At 34.6% G+C, this 18180-nt stretch overlaps 1 protein-coding gene across 2 annotated transcripts in view; it reads left to right on the plus strand.

The window, feature by feature from the left end:
- DCDC1 (doublecortin domain containing 1) overlaps window positions 1–18180 on the plus strand; it is a 480273-nt gene that overhangs the window by 217432 nt on the left and 244661 nt on the right. For both annotated transcript variants that reach the window (XM_049648784.1, XM_049648790.1), the window contains 2 exons: window positions 3033–3125; window positions 10696–10866. In XM_049648784.1, coding sequence (XP_049504741.1) covers window positions 3033–3125; window positions 10696–10866 — 264 coding nt within the window. The remainder of the gene's footprint in view (window positions 1–3032; window positions 3126–10695; window positions 10867–18180) is intronic.

Below are 18180 nucleotides of genomic sequence, written 5' to 3' on the forward strand. Positions count from 1 at the left end.
AATCTGTTCTATCTATGAGCTCAATATTTTTTTTGGAGGGGGGTGAATATTAAACATATAAATAAGATCATATGGTATTTGTCTTTCTCTGACTTATTTCACTTAGGACAGTATCCTTTTTTTTATTTTTAATTTGAAGTTTCTACCCTCTCTACATATGAAAAATTAGCCTCAGAAATATATAACCCATTGACAAAAATTATTTCATACATTTTAGATGAGAACAGTAAATCAAAAGCATGCGATTTTGTCATAATGAAGAAACAAGATCTTCTCCTCCAAAGTGACAGGAGAGAAAAATCCTGTGATTGTTGTCATGACATGGGTCTTGAAGAAAAGATGTTATTAGCACTGCATATTATTTTGGAAAAAATTTTTTTAAGTTTCTATTTATTTATTTTGAGAGAAAGAGAGAGACAGCATGAGCAGGGGAGGGGCAGAGAGAGGGAGAGAAATTCCAAAAAGGCTCCTCACGGTCAGCGCAGAGCCTGATGCGGGGCTCGAACACATGAACCATGAGTTCATGACCTGAGCCAAAATCAGGAGCCAGATGACTGAGCTGAGCCACCCAGGCACCCCAGCACTGCATATTACTTATACCTTATGGGGAAAATGCACTCTCTGAATTTGACTTTTTACTTTCAATAATTTTCTCTAGATGATTGTATTAAAATCTCTTTTGGAATGGCTGGTCTGTTTCCAGAAAAGGCCCATGTGTGTATCTTTATATTTTATTAACTATTCATTTCTCAATATCTTACTGGATTCTCTATTTGGTATGCATATGATGTTTTCCAATAATGTTGATAGGTTTAGTCCTCAGCTTATGTAGATTGGTATAGTGCTTCTTCAGAAGTTGAATATTAGAATGGAGGTGATTTTTCCAACTGTGGTGCTTTCGAAGGTAAAAAAATTCCCACCTTTTAAAGAGTTATGTGGAAGCAGTTCTAAATGTCACGCCTCTGGGAAACCTCATTAAAATCTGACTTACTGCTGGGGCACCAAAGAGTTTAGTAGCTCTGTTTTTGTTGTGTTTTGCTTTCCTGCAAAAAAAGATCTGCTCTCAATGTTTGTGCATTTGGAAATTAAATTTGTAAGAAATGGATGAGCTTGGTGAATATTTCCCAGCCCTTCTTCTTCACCCATCTCTCCCTGAGATGAGAATCCCCCCATTAAGAAATAGCCATGGAGACTTGACACAACTATATTGTGCCACCACTCACACACAGGCTTCCATGAGGTAGATATTTGACTTTTTTTAACATTATGTTTTTATATTACTTCAGTACAGGAAAAAATATTCTTTGGGGAAAGTGATCCTAAGAATAATTTCACATAATGATTTTTTTTCCAGTTTAATTGACATGTAATTGACTTAGAGCACTGTATAAGTTTAAGATATACAGCATAATGACTTGACTTTCATATATATTGTGAAATGATTACCACAAGAAGTTTAGTTAACATCCATCATCCTATTAGGCGCGCACACACACACACACACACAAGAAAAACACCGTGTTTTATCCTTGTGATGAGAACTCTTAGGATCTACTCTTTTAACAACTTTCAGATATACCATTCAGCATTGTTAACTGTAGTCATCATGTTGTATATTACATGATGATTATTTGGTAACAAACTTGTTTTTACCTGTTCTCAATCTAGGACAGGGATCAGCAAATGTTGCCTGCTGAGCAAATTCAGCCTGCCACTTTTTGTCTGTTTTTTAAGTTTTACTGAGGCATAGCTACATTCATTCCCTTATGTGTTGTCTATTTCATGCTACAAAGGCAGAATTGAGCAATTGCAACAGAGACTGTATGCCCTACCGCCCAAGCCTAAAGTATTTAGTCTCTGGCCCCTTACAGACATGTTTGTCAACTCCTTGTCTAGGGTGATCATCAAAATCACCTAAGGATTCCTGGGCTTTTCCCCTCTACCAGGACAGAATCTAGGATATACTGAGCTATATTACCTGTCATTGGATGAAGAGTTCACAGTTTTGATACTATTCTTGTAGCATATATCCATAACTAGATTGAGGAAACTGTATTATTGATTCCCACCCCTGTTTTATCTCAAGTATATGGGTTTTGAAGCAAGGTATGGATTAAAGATTCATGTTAACTCAAACATTATTTTCCAAGTATACAATTGAGAAACACGAATTAAAGCAATAACATTAACAAAACAAGCAAAACAAAACAAAAGCATGGCCATTATTCATTCTTAGTCCTCAACAAAGAGATACAACATGGCAAGTCCCTTTCTTGAGAGTTGTTAAATATTCCAATTCACAAGTTTTTGTATTAGGCTGTTTCTTTCTTTCTATTAATACCAGTTTGCTGAGTGAATATTATTGTGTTAGTTCAGCTTTTTCCTTTAATTGAAAATAGCTTCTGTTTCAATGGGGATTATTTATAAAGAAATACAGAATGGACACATTCACCTTTTATAACATATGGGTTAGCAGCAATAGTAGACCTTTATCTGCCTTTGTAAGTGGATCAGGTTGTAGGTAACTGTTCAGGTATTTAAGATACACTATTTTTTGTCATGAAATACTATAAATCATTTTGAACTGTTCTAGAGTGTTTGAATTGATGTTTGCTTTTGGTTTATGTTCCTGAATTTTTATTCTGATCTAACAGCAGCCAATTTATTCCCTACTGGCAATGAAAAATTGTAATAGGAAACTATCAGCCTAATAAAAAAATTGCTATGCTCATTTTGATAAAATACTTTTAAAAAGTATTCATCAAATGTCTGCAATTAAGGATCCTCTCCCAAATCATATTTTAGTAAACTTAAAAACAATAAAAATGGAAGTGAAAGATTCAGTGTTAAATGTTTTAAATATAAAAATGAACTTTCAACTTAATCTAAATGGGGTTCATTTTCATATAAGTATGGGCCAAATTAGTTTGAAATTACTTTCCATGATTATATTAAATTGGTTGTTTGAATAAATGTTGCAGTTAGGTGTCAGTAGGTGCCTGTTTTCATGTGATTTATTTATTTTTTCCTAGTTGAACCTGGCTATAGATGAACAGAAAGAGAAAATTACCAAAAAAGTAATTCTTTCAATAACAGCGAAGGAACACCATAAGGCACAAGAAGAAGTAAGTAACTTACTTTTTAAGCTGTATGACAAAACTATAATGAGTGCTCATTTTAAAATTAAGACATATTTTACTTGGTTCTGATAGTGAACCAGCTATAGTTATCTGATAGCAACAAAATGGGAAAAAAATTGGTCAAAACTGGAAGCATTTTATTGATCTAGGCAACTTGAAAAATAATTATATGGTTGAAAGAATAAATATTGTAATTTTTTGAAAATACTTCTGACAACTTTCTCATAAATTTCCTAAATTAGGAAATTATTACATGCAAGTTGAATCTGTAAATTATAACTAACACATGCTAACATAGGGAAAAGGTTAAGATTTTATTAAACTTTGAATAAGTACCAAATATTATTTTTATTTTCTGAGTTTCTAGGAATGGAGTTATTGTTCTGAATTTTAGAAATGCTAACAATGTTATCTCCTAGCAAGGAAAAACTGTAGTTTTCAAATGTCAAGCTTAAATGAGCTAATCATAAGATTCTGTAGGCAATATTATAATGAAGAACTATTAAAGCAAACCTTCTCTCCAAAGCTCATGCTGTGAAGTTGACAGCATATTCCATAAATGAAATAATAATACAAAATTGGTGTTAGACAAAAGGGGAAAATGATTTTCATGTAGTTTCCTGGAATGCAAAGCCATTTACTCTTTCTGAGGAGAGATCATGAATTTGCTAATTCCCATGTACCACTGTCAGTAAATAAAATCATAATCAACTTAAAGAATAAGGTAATGTGAATATATGAAAATTAAATTTTCATGTCATTCTCTTTTGACATTTCGGCAAAGAAATCTATCCAAGCTTTGGGGTTTTAATATTTTCTTCTCATTGTGATTGCATCTGTCCAGCTAATTATGTATTTTACAAAAAATGAACAGGTACAATGCATCAGATTTTCCTCAGAGAATTCAAGTCTTTGAATTAGAGATTCAAATTAATATTTGGGACTTGTATATGTCCATTATTAAAGACTATATTGTAAGTATAGATTGGTAATCTCAGTAGAGAATATTTCATAAGACATATTCAACTTGAATAGTTTCTAGATGTAGCAAATAACAATTGTATAGATTTAAGTTACAGTTCTCACTCATTCTACTTAATATTAACAAGTTAAAAGACTAGATTTTTTAGTTACAAATTTTAAAATATTACACTCTATTCATTTGGAAATGTTTTATCCCAGTTGGAGAGTTTTATTACATGTTTTATAGTAATTTAAATTGAATCTATCATGTATCTTGATATGGTAAACTTTAAGAAATACAAATAAATTTCTCTACTTAGTAGCATTAAAATTACATCTATAATGTGATGTAACACAGTGACAAATTATTATTAGAGATAAATATAAAACACCTAAAAGAATGAACAGATAGATATTTTCTGCCTTTTAAGTATTGTAATTATTTTTTTGATATTTTATGCAAGTCTATAATTTCATTGGAACTGAAAACTTGAAGCGGCCCAGGAAAATTATCATTATGCTAAATATATCATTTCAAATGCCACCTTGTTAGCCACACTGGAAATGAAAATGATATTTTCTGGAAAATCCAACAGTATTCATGTTTATTTGTTATTTCTTCTTTATTATCATCTTAATGCTTACTTAATACCTATATACTTCAGTGTTCTTCATGTACGATACGTTATTTGGTCCCATATTTGCTTGATCAGCTATGGCTTCAAATGCCTTCTGTTTGCTTAAAAAATCAAATATGCAGGAAAGGGAATATATTTTGTGTGTTTTGTGAGTATATGTGTGGGTGTGTATGTAATAGTCTCTAAATATATTCTATATGCTATGGTAATAATTTCTATGTTATTACTTTGAAAGTGATTATATTAATTATGATGTGTAATTTCTAGTGTTTGGTTAGAAAAAGTGAGTGCTGTCAAGTTTTGACCCTAATTCATATTCAGAAGTGTGAAATCATGGTAGTGAAGAGAAATGAAAATGTTGGGAAGGGGGAGAATTACTTCAAAATTTATTTTGCCCACAGTTTATTTTTTACAAAAATATTTTATTTCTAGATATAGTTCAAAATCCAAACTAAACATCATAAAATCTGAGATTTACATTTCTGCTGCCTATAGTTTTATCTTAAAACCTTGTTTTATTTCATGTAATTTTTCCACATTAAACCTAGAAATAATGTATGTATCATAAGACTACTTTGAGGAGATGTTACATGTTAAACTAATTTTTTGGAAATGATTTATTGGAAATATGCATGCAATTTGTTATTGTTGGTTTAAAAGTTATTCCAGGTTCTCTGAAAAATAAATACCAAGATAGGACTAGATGTGTATGTATTGTATTAGAAGAAATGTCTTTGAGAGAAATGGGGAGAACTCTGGTAAGGCTGCAAGACCTATCAGACTGAAATGCAGGCTTGAACTCAAGTGAAGGAGAGAGGAAGGGCAGACTAGATGGAAACATCTTAGACACCGGTGCAGTCTTAGGAATGTCTAAGCTTCACAGCGGTGAAGCTGATGGTGTATCCTTGACCTAAAGCTGTCCTTCAGAGGAGTCCTATGACTCCCTGAGTTAGACCTACTTCAGTATCCTCAGCCATTGGTATCAACCTGGCGATGGATTTCAGAGCACAGTATCTGGGACTCTTGGTTCATTATACTCCTGTCGTTAGAAGCCTGTGGGGCACATTCTCATACCTTCCTCAAAAGGTGTAGCTGACGTTATTCTTGTTGCCATCAAAATAGCCTTATAAAGGCATTAGAAATATCTTTATTTTAGGTGAAGGGGAATCAGAGTATACTTCTCCTGATGAGCACTGAGTAACATATGGAACGGTAGCATTACTATATTATACACCTGTAGCTAATATAACACTATATGTTAACTACGCTGGAAATAAAAATTTTTTAAATGTCTCTGTTTTAATGGCTCCTTCCTCTATGAGTGGATGGGAATGTCAGACTCTTGAATAGGCTTAAAAGCAGCACACAGAAGGGCCCTCTGGCTGGAAACAAGATAAGTCTTCTTCCAAGATATTTTCCATTTCAGAAGGGTTCTGGAAACTATTAAAAAGTTGGGAGCATTTGAAGCGGTATGAGTAAGAAATGGTGCACACCTCAAGTTCTCTTGTAGCTACACTGCAACCCATCCTTCTAAATCAAGAGATACCTTACTTTTCTCATAGGCTCTCATGTCTTTTCTAGTCTTTGTTCATCAAGTCTGGGTTATGGTTCTTTTTAACCCGGAAAACACTGTGTCCTTGGGCCTGAAATCAAGAAGAGATTTTAGGAAATTTAAAATACCCATTTTCATCTCCCTGTCTCCTTTCTGGTTCTTCTTAATTATGTCATAAATTAGAAAGTTTCTTGTTCTTAAGTTTAAGCACTAACCTAGCTTGGAGACCACCCCCCCCCCATGTATTGTATGCCAAGATGACATTCCTTGCATAAAGGCTGCAGCCCTTTGTGCTGATTTCAAGTGATAATTTAGTGCAAAGTTCTCTGGAGTCCTCCTTACTAACATAAATGGACTCACGGGCACATAGCAATCAGGCAAACAGCTGAACTCATCATTAGAAAAACCAGGAGATCCTCAAAACCTCATTCATAATAGCCAAACTACAATGTACAGAATGTATAGCTCAGAACATACAACTTCAATATGCATACGTTTTAGAATGATTAGGAGCAGAATACTATTTTGTGCCAAAATCTAAATCTGAATCATCTACATCATTTCAAGAATTTAATAAATTCAAGAGTTACATGAATGTGTCGTAAAAACATGACCAAACTACCTAATGTACGTTTTTAAGCAAAAACCTCTGTGTATGTTTATAGACAGGTGTGCATTTGCATTCTTTCAGAAGTTTGGTCTTTTCCTCATCGAATACTCTTATTTTTTTTGCTACCTTCTGCTCATTTGTCCCTCTCCCAAATTCTGTACAAGTGTCACTTCCGTGCTGCATTTCCACGGAGAATGAAGAGTAGAATGTGTAGGCTTTCTGCTGCACAATGAGATGGTGCATTATTTCAACATATGCATACGTAAGCCTTCTTTTGTGAATGGGACTGATAGGGTCAGATAATGTTTAAAGGGAAAGGCTTTATGTCTCTCAGGCCTCTATGTTTCCACATGGATGCTCCCACACACACATAGATTGAATTATGAACAGACCCATTAATGCTGGGATCACAAAAGGTCAAGTTTTGTCTCCTTTTACCCCTATTCACATTGCCTTTGTAGAGAGAGAGAGAAAAAAAACGGATTTGCAGGAAAAAAAGATTCATGATGAGGAATTTTAAAGAGCATTTTTCCCCTTCTAGCAACATCTGTGATTTGAAAAAAAAATCATATTATGTAAAATAATTCAGGATTATTGTATTACTTATCCAATTTTTGGTATATGAGTTATTTCATGTGTAGGGTTGTCTTTAAGGGTAATATGTTATCACAATAACTGAAAATAAAATGTAGCACTTTGAGCATATGTTAAAGACATTATGAATATGTAAAGAAACAAAGTTTTTGTAAAATTGGATGGAAATTTTATCAAAATGTCAGTGGCAGGATTCTTGATATGTTTTCTCATATGTTTAATATATGTTAAGTTTTGCTAGGACATCTTATTTCATAGCTTTAACTTATTAAAAAAACAGGTGATAATTGGTATAATTATATATACATTAACAGATAATCATGGAACAATTGAAGTAGCAAAAATGATAGAGACGTTTTTTGAAGCAACAAAGGATTCATAGGAAATGAAACTTTTAAGGCTCTAACCAATAGCCCTTTAGGATGCAAATGACATCACCAATTGTATGGTTGGTTGATTTCTGATGTCACATGAAATCCCCTATCTGTGAAAGGCTATGGATTGTGACAGTAAAACCAGTCATGTATAAAAATGTTCTCAAATCAAAGCCTGAAATAATAATAATAATTCTTCTTCTTCTTCCTCCTCTTCCTCCTCTTCTTCCTCCTCCTTCTTTTCCTCCTCCTCCCCTTCTTCTTCTTCTTCTTCTTCTTCTTCTTCTTCTTCTTCTTCTTCTTCTTTTTTGGTGGTTTTCTGTAGTACAAAATATAGTAAATAAAACTGAAGAGAGCAGTATTACTGACTAGCCTTATACATTAAATGATACTTAGTATACTTTAAAGACTACATAAATTATGTCTTTTTGAATCATTTTATTTCAATAATTTGAAATAATTTTGATTCATATGATTTTGATTCATATGATTTCAATCATATGAGCCCAGCTGGGGTTAGGGCTAGGTTCAGAGAGGATCAGTGCTTTGGAGAAACGGCATCTGGAGTCTTTGTATTTAAGGGCTTTGGTTCTTGGATTTAAATTTTGTCAGATAACTATAAGAGCAAGTCATTTGGCCTGTTTTGGTCTCTAGTTTTGGTATGATACATATTATTATCCATCATTTTTGATGATAATTCTGGAGGGTAGTATATGAAAACAAGCCTGGAAACTGACTAACATTGGATCATTTATCATCTCTATATTTTAAATGTTACAACTTTATAATAGAGTTAACAGTACTATGGAAAAGCAGAGAAATTCACTCCAGAAAATAGATCTTTAATCTTGAATACCATGCTGAGGAATCTGGGGAAGTAACTGGAGGGTTCAATATGCTATTGAAGGTAGATTAATTTTGTGGAGGTGGCAGGATGAATTTGAGGTGGAGAGACCACTCAGTAGACCACTCAAAACTCACTTGTTTTGGTAATTCAAGTAGGAAGAGAGGATGAGGAGATGAGGGCATGGACCAGGTATTACTTATACAAAAGGGAAGGTAGGAGAAGAAATATATGAATTTGGAAGAAGGGTTGGCAAACTACAGCTGTAGGGCCAAATCCAGCCCATTGATTAGTTTTCTAAATAAACTGTTATTGAAGAGGAGCCTGGATGGCTCAGTTGGTTTAGCCTCTGACTCTTGATTTCAGCTCAGGTCATGATCTCAAGGTTTGTGAGTTCAAGCCTGGTGTCTGGCTCTGTGCTGACAGTATGGAGCCCGCTTGGGATTCTCTCTCTCCCTCTCTCTGCTCCTTCCATGCTCATGCTCTGTCCCTCAAAATAAATAAATAAACTTAAGAAAAAGTGTTATTAGAATACAGTCATGACTATTTACATGTTGTCTGTGGCTACTGTCAAAGTACAACTGCAGGTTCGAATACTTTTGATGGAGACTATGGGCCATGAAGCTGACAATATTTATTATCTGTCCCTTTTAGAGAAAAAGTTTGCAAATTCTTTATTTAAAAGAAGGTTTCTTCAAAAGAAGTAGATAACTGATGACATTGGGACAAATAAGAGAGTTATGAAAGACCAAAGAAAAATGGGAATCATTTAAATTAGCTTGTTCATATGCACATAATGCTTCTAAAGTTCTTGAAAAAAGTTAAATGTAACTGAATGTATATATATACTTATAAAAAACGTATGTAATCTTGAAATAACTACATAGAATATAAAAATTAATATTCAAGTTATATGGATGATAGTACAAACTTGTTTTCATTGACTTCTCAGAAATCCTCTGCAGAAGGGATAGAAATCATGGATATAACATCAGAGTTGGAGTACAGACTGGGGCAAATACAATATTTTCAGTTGAAAGAGAGAGAAAGAGGATGAGGGAGCCTCTTGGAGAACAATTTCCCTTTGTTCACTATGGACATTGAAGTGAGATAGAGAATCTATGCAGCAAATAGTTTCAAATTTTTATCTGCATTATGTGAAGTAGGTTAGGGATAGGAAAGATACACCAAGAAAAAGAACCAAAACTTGATGTTCAGAAAACACCTAGATTTAAAAAAGAAGAACTATAATAATATAATGTGCATTAGGCACCTACTGTAAGTTAGACATTGTATTGTTCATTCCGTAATCTCATTTAATTCTTAATATGGTAAGGCTGGTATTATTCTTCACTACAGATGAGGGTTTTATTACCTGTTCATTGTCTCTCAGTCAGTAAATGGGAAGAGCCATGATTTTTAACCCAATATTTCAAATAGACCATGCTCTATTCAGAGTCATTCATAATTCTAAATGGGTCTAATTTAATCACTTCAAAGATTCATAGATAAAGTGAATTTAAACTTTTAGTCTCTTTTGTTCACTACCATATGTCAACTAGTGTTTGTGAGAGAAAACATAAATCTATATAACACAGTGTTCATATAATAAAATTAAATATTGTCATTGGTACATAGTTGGGAATAATTGAAGTCTTAGGAAGATTTTATTTTGTTAATCAGTTTAGAAGTCCTTTGCAAACTTTTCAGAAGCATGTTTCTTTTCATATACAGAGACATTTTTCATTCCGTGATTGTAAATGGCTACCTGAAGTGCAAAGGTTATAAATTTTCTTAAATAAAATTAGTCGATGGAAGAATGCATATCTTTTCTGTTATCTTTACTTGAAGGTGGATCTATACTCAAATTCTTGTTTTGAAGTCATTTTTCCTCCCATCAAACTAGGTACTCAAAAATCTAATAGGTGTGACATCAACAATTACTTCTTGCTAACAACTCTTGTAATTTAACCCCTTCAGGTGAGCAGGCTGATTGATGAATTGCAGACAGCTATCAAAAGCAACAGAGGTCATCTCTCAAAACTTGGCCCCCAATTACAGGCTGAGCAGGAGCAATTCTCCTCTTATGTCTACCAACACATTAAAAGCCTTCCAGCAAACACTCTTATCCCGGGAGGCCTGCAGCTCAAGGTGGGTGTCATTCTATAACTCTCGCTGGGTTCAGCTAGAGACGAAAACACTCTGCACCATTTGAAGACCCTTCTAACAATGCCACTCAGCTTGAATTTCTTTTGATATTGTCTTTCTCAAACTGGAGTTTGGCTTACAAGTGCTAATATTACCATTCAGGCAGTATGTTTTAAAAGAAAATACCTAGAGGCCTTTGAAAAGTGGATTTATAAGCTTAAGTAGTTTTTCCAACTCGAGAAAGTAATTTTAATGAAGAAATTTAATCATGTGAACATTGAATACCTTTCCAAGAAACATATATTTTTAACAGGAGTCAATATATGTTTCAGTTAAAAAAAATAGCTTATTTAGAGAAATAGGCAAGGCTTTAATAATTGACAGACAGTGGCAATAGGAATTAGAGGTGAAAGGCCAGGTGACTGATTGATGTTCAAACTACATTTCCAAGGAAAAGGATCTGTATTGGATAAGTGTGACACATGTCTGAGTTCACTTGGTAAAATCAATACTTAAGAATATACTGGGAAAAAAGGTGAATTGGTTATTTGTCAGGACAAGATGGCTAAATGTCCTAGGCTACCTTTTGTTATTACATCTTTCGAAGAGAAAAAGAGTAACTCATACTTTACTAAAGTGGATTAGGTACTGAAAGCTTAAGGAATTTAAATACTTTTCTTTATCATAATCGAGTGTCCATGTTAAGTCTGTCAATTGTTCTATAATTTCATATCCCACATTTCAAGAGAAAAAATTTGAATTACTCAACAGATGGCCCTTTTCCATCTAAGTAATGAACCATTACGACTCATCATTTTCTTTGTTTATATTTAGATTTGAATGTGATAGCATTCAAAGTAATTATATTTTGATCAGCCTTTATCTCTATAATTCTTCTTTCTTAATTTCAGTTTTATTCAACAAATATAAACTTTATATTGTAATTATGAACATTTTATTTTCTATCTATAACTTTTTCAAATGACATTTACATGTTTGCATTTGGAATGAGAATATTACCATGCAAAAATTGACCTTTGGGGAAACGTAATTACACAGTAAATAAAATTTATTTTCCATAATCTGTACTAGTCAGCTAAAGGTTTAGGAAGCGATGCTTAAAACATCAAGGTCAGGATTCCCATAGTACAGTAGCATTGTTCTTTTCCACACTTCTGACATGGTTACAGATCTATTCCAGCATTTTGCAAAGTACTTGCTATTGATTAAGACAGGAACTAGGTGAGGGAGCATGGTTGCCTTAACATTTATTCCCACTCGTTTGTATCAGCAACTATCATATGTCCTGGAAAAAAATGAAAGTTTTTTTCCCCCTCACAGGTTTGTTCCATATTTCTGAATTTTTTCTAAAGTTTATTTATTTATTTTGAGATGGAGGGAGGGAGGGAGAGAGAGAGAGATAGGGAGAGGGAGAGGGAGAGGGAGAGGGAGAGGGAGAGGGAGAGGGAGAGAAAGAACCCCAAGCAGGCTCTGCACTTACTGAGCCAGATGCAGGGCTCGATTTCTTGAACCATGAGATCATGACCTGAGCCAATATCAAGAGAAGGACACTTAACCAACAGAGCCACCCAGGTGCCCCTATTTCTGAATAATTTTTATCACATTGGTGATAGTTATTCACATTAGCACATGGGCTTGATAGCAAATATTTAACTTTAGGATCTGAGCTACTACTCTCATATGCTTCTCTTTTTAAAATGCTTTAAAATTCTTTCCATACTAGCAAACAGAAGAGGAAATGTATATATGCAAAGAAACCATCTTCTTGTGTTTGGTTAGACTCACTGTGCTGTTCAGTACAGTACCCATGAGCCACATGTAGCTATTTAAATTTAAATTAATAAAAACTAATTAAAAGGAAAAATCCAATGCCACCTCTCATATGTCCATGACTTTCCTGGTTGTAGCACTGAAACCTTCACATCCAGGAAACCTCTCAGTCCCAGGCAAAACAGATGGTCGGTCACCTAGTCTTATCTGAGTTCTCTCTCCCTTCTCTAAGGTGTTCTCCATCTCTATTATTCTTTTCCCATGAGCTACTCAGCTTCTCTCCTTTTGCCCCAGTTTTCACCTTGGGAACATCCAGTTTCTCTTAGGGAATAAATTCCTTTCCCCATATTCCAAGAAACCTGGGCATCAGCCATATCCTCAGGCTTTAGCACAGACCACTGGTCTTTGAATCTTGGCTGTCATATTAGAATCATTTAGAGACGTTTAAAAAAAAATCAATGCCCCCATCTCCAGAGGTTTTGATTTAATTGGTTTGGTAAGCTGAATCTTGCTTCTACTGGTCTGAGATTGCTGATTGTTAAACTTTCAGAAATTTTGTCAGCCAGTTGTTAAATACAGACATAATTAAAAATTATATAAACTGGGTACCTGGATGGCTCAGTTGGTTAAGTGTCCAACTCTTGGTTTTGGCTCAGGTCATGATCTCATAATTTGTGAGTTTGAGCCCCCCCATCGAGCTCTGTGCTGCCAGTGTGGAGCCTGCTTGGGATGCTCTCTCTCCCTTTCTCTCTGCCCCTCCCCCACTTGCTCTCTCTGTCTCTTTCTCTCTCAAAAATAAATAAATAAACTTAATTTTTTAAAATTATATAAACTTACAATTAAATAGGTCACACCTAAAGGAAAGGTAATAGGGGTGCCTGGGTGAGCCAGTTGGTTAAGCATCCAACTTTGGCTCAGGTCATGATTTTATGGTCCGTGAGTTCAAGCCCCAGGTTGGGCTCTGTGCTAACAGCTTGGAGCCTGGAGCCTGCTTTGGATTCTGTGTCTCCCTCTCTCTCTGCCCCTCCCCCGCTCATACTCTGTCTCTCTCTCTCAAAAATGAATAAACAATAAAAAAATTTTTAAAGGTAATAGTCTTCACTTCCTAATTATTTTATTACATTTTGTTAGTACCTATTCTCCTTGAAGTTATTTATGCTATCATGTGTGTATAGTAGAAACACTATATAATGGTCTGCTACTGTGCATCTCTTCCAAAGTTTATATTCAGTGATGGTTTGTAGTAACTCAAAATTGTTGGGAGTAGATGTTTGGACTGATGGGAAAGAAACTGAGATATGTAGTTTTCTAAGCCAGTTCTTATGTCTGAAACAGCCAGAAAGGAGAGAAAAAAATGGATTAGCAAAGTATATCCTAAATATTCAGAATTGCAAATCTTAGAATTGAGGCATATTCCTGTACTTCCTCTTAACTAGGGAGAACTTGCTAATTTCGACTGAAGAGATATTGAACAAAAGCCCACAGCATACCATCCTTAGTTAATTCCAGAATCAGTTCATGTCAGTTGCCTGGCTGAACTCTAATTTTCCATGGGGTGTGGATGAGCTGCCCTTACTTGGAGCACATTCTCTAACCCAGTTACCTCTGAGTTACTGTGGCCAAGACCATATATTTTCTGGTTATGAATAACTATCTCACCTTATGACATGACCTATGCAAAGTGTTAGATGATATATCCATAAGCAAGTATGTTTTCTATTTATAAATCAAAGTCTAGTTCTAGTAAAAAATAATAAAAAATAATACAAAAAATTCCCCTTTTCTATCCATTTTGATCATAGAAAAGTACCTGATTAATACAATAAATTAGGATGATCATCTTTCTAATTTTCTCTCTTTGATGAACTATCACTCTGTTGAATATTTATAGTTATATATATATTTATTTATATATATATTTTATTCATTATAAACATATTTGTTATATATAAATATATTTATTTACTATAAATATTTATTTTACTTATTTTTAGTAAAAATTTAAATAGGATAAATTTAAATAATTTTAATTTAAATAAATTTAATTTTAAATAAAATTATTTTATATTTATTATAAATATTATATTTATTTATTATGAATATAAATATATAAATATATATTTACTTATATTTATACATATTATACCTCTATGTTTATATATACATTTAAATATATTATACATCTATGTTTATATACATACATGTGTGTGTACAAAATAATATTGTGTGTATACAAAATAATTGATTGTAGTTGTCATCATCTTCTAGAGCAGAGGCTCTCAATGATGGTCTAAAGGCCAGGTGTGATTCAAAATCCCCTGGGGTGCTTTTTCATATTGTATGTGGTTGTCTTTACCTCTTCACTAAGGTTCTCATCCTCATCATATCTCTCACTGATAATTTACAAATAGCAGCTTTTGGCTAGATCTTAATACTAGCAGGTCACCTCTCAAAAGGACACACTCTTCCTGTGTTCCATATTGCCTCAGTCCCATTTTTGCAATTACATGGCGTAATAGTATCGAGTTTAAATGGACATAAAAGACAAAGGACAGAGAACAACTAAACTGGATGTCCCATCACTGGTATGGGAAAGTTCCTTGTTAAAAAAAAAAAAGAATATTGAAAACATGACATAACAACATTAAGGGGAGTTTTAAGAAACAGTTACATCACCCATAACCACATTATGTGTTATAAGACCATTCTCACTTTTGCATATCATTTCCATTTGCACTCATTTGCCCTATATACTCATAACACAGTGTGCGTTTTTTTGTGTTCTGGTAGACTCTCTTGCTTTCACATCATGGCACCTTTTAGGTTGATGAAATTTCTTATTGTTTTTAGATTTAGTAGTCACACTCAATGCGCACCATAATTTATGAAGTTCTTCAGGTTTTGGGAGCAACTTCTTACTATTCCAAACCTTTACTTACCTTATATCCTCTGTCAATGCCTCCACCCCCAGCCACTTTGAAAACATCTGCTATAGCCATGGCTCAGTGACTTCTGCTTTTCCAGTCTTGTTCTTTCTTACAACTCCTCCTCTTCTTTGTCCCCATGGAGATGCTGTCAGAAATGTTAGTGTTTCCCTGGGAGAACAGGAAAGAAAGGGTTGATAGGAAATGGTATTAACAAAGCTTTAAGGGATGGTGGGTGGAAAAACTAGAAGGAAGTTGTGTGATTGTGACAGAGAATTGATAAGCAAGAGTGTGGGATGTGTGAGTGGGTGGGAGACAGCATGGGGGAGAACAAGTGGAAGATGGGTACAGGGAAGTCTTTACAGTAGAATTAGTGCTTTTCACACACAATTGGTCAATAATGCTCTGTGGGTTGTCTTCCATTTGCTTCCAGTAGAGGCAGATCCAATTTCTGTGAGGGCTAGAGCTTATACAAAGTGGAGGAGAGGAAGCTCTTTAAAATGAGGGCTTAAAGCGGATATTTATTTGGAATGAGAAAGTAAATCACAATGAACTAATGGAGGATTGGAGAGTCTTTCTTCTGAGACCTTTTATAGGCAGCTTCTCAGAAATACTTACATAGAAATACCCCTTAATTGCTAGGGAGTTGTTGGCTTCTCCTCCCCATTTATAACACTGTAGCTCCCAGCAACTTCTAGTACTCTCATGAGCTGGAGCAAGTAAGGGTTCTGAAGCTTAAATCTTCATTAACTTTACATTAATCCATTCTGGTTGTGAGCAAGGGAAATATGGTGGATTTTAGTAACCAAACCAAAACAAAACAAAAAGATTCCGATGGCTGTGATTTTAGCCTTTCTATTTGTGTACTGTTTGGTTATATTGTTCTCTTATAAAGAAATTTAAGCTTTGGTAAAGGGATCACTTGAAGATTTATTTAAAAAATTTTTTTTAAGTTTATTTATTTTGAGAGAGGAAGAGCACGTGAACAAGGGAGGGGTAGAAAGAGAGAGAGAGAGAGAGAGAGAGAGAGAGAATCCTAAGTAGGCTCTGCACTAACAGCAAGGCTCGATCTCACCATCCATGAGATCATGACCTGAGCCAAAATCAAGAGTCAGCTGCTTAACTGACTGAGCCACCCAGACACCTCCAGAGATTTACTGTTAAAAGAATATCGTTGTCCAGCATCTAGCTCATCTTCTGGGTAGTATGGTAAGCATCTAACAATTTGTATTCTACCGGTGACAGAAAGAAAAATGATTTTAAATGATTAGTGCAGTAAATCCGCACATTATCCAATACATACTCTGTCTGCAAGGCATTGTGCTCAGTACTATGGGAAGATGCAGAGGAGCCGGAAACACACTCGTGGCCCATTCCCACGGTTATTTTCATACAGTTAGAGCAATATGATGCCCTTTGAAGACAATGAGACTAATGTGTGGGCTTTCTTAGCTTTTTGCTACAATTTCATCATCCTAGTTTATCAGCTTGTTTCTATTTAGAAAATGGGATAATTTGACTGATAATAGAAAAGATGCTAACTGTTATCTGTGATACCTTCCTGGCTTTTCCTATGCTTTGGATATCTGAATTTGGATTTAGATATTTGAATTTGGAATTTGCTCTACCAGTGGCACAAGAGCACTATGAATCCATTTGAGATTTACATTCTATTTGGTGGTCATTTTTTAAAAGTTTAAAGTTTTCTAACCATACATATAAAAAGAAAGTTTATTTAAATATTTAGGAATCTATGGAACAATTAAATGAATAGAAGGAAATAACTGAGGTTATCCATAAAATAGTGGCAAGATTGTTTTTTTAATAGCCTCATCCCTCCTGTGTATTATGTCCTTATTTCCATTGTACATCCTTTGATTTTTGTCTTTCTGTTTAACCCACTTTTCTTCTATATGTATTTACAATCCCTGAATGCTGTGTTATTTCACCTACGTTATTTAAAATAAACAATGGAAAAACAAATTTAGGTTATGCGTTAAGTACAGATACTAAAACATGCCAAGATGACATTCATTTTCAAAGGAATTGTGGCTAGAGTGGCAAAATTAGAATATTCAAGGTTATTGTTAAGATTTTAAGAACATTCAGGGCGCCTGGGTGGCTCAGTCGGTTGAGCATCTGACTTTGGCTCAGGTCACGATCTCACAGCTCGTGAGTTCGAGCCCCGCGTAGGGTTCTGTGCTGACAGCTCAGAGCCTGGAGCCTGCTTTGGATTCTGTGTCTCCCTCTCTCTCTGCCCCTAACCCACTCGCATCCTGTCTCTGCCTCTCTCACAAATAAATAAACATTAAAAAAAAAGAACATTCATTAAATGTTGAGCAAAATGTCAAAATGTGATGAAGATAATCAATTTTTATGTGTGGATTTTATCATAGTAGGCAAGTGTTGGATTGCTCCTTTTAAAGGCAAGAAACTTGAGATCCTATGAAGGCCTTCCAACATTTTATGGGATAACTATTAGCAGTAGGCATTGAAACCACTCACCTACCCTGCTTTCCATTCTCCTTTCCCTTTTCTTCCCCTTCCCTTTCTTCCCCTTCCCTTCCCTTCCCTTCCCTTCCCTTCCCTTCCCTTCCCTTCC

This window comes from Panthera uncia, chromosome D1 (assembly GCF_023721935.1).
Source record: "Panthera uncia isolate 11264 chromosome D1, Puncia_PCG_1.0, whole genome shotgun sequence".
Classification (NCBI taxonomy): Eukaryota; Metazoa; Chordata; class Mammalia; order Carnivora; family Felidae; genus Panthera; species Panthera uncia.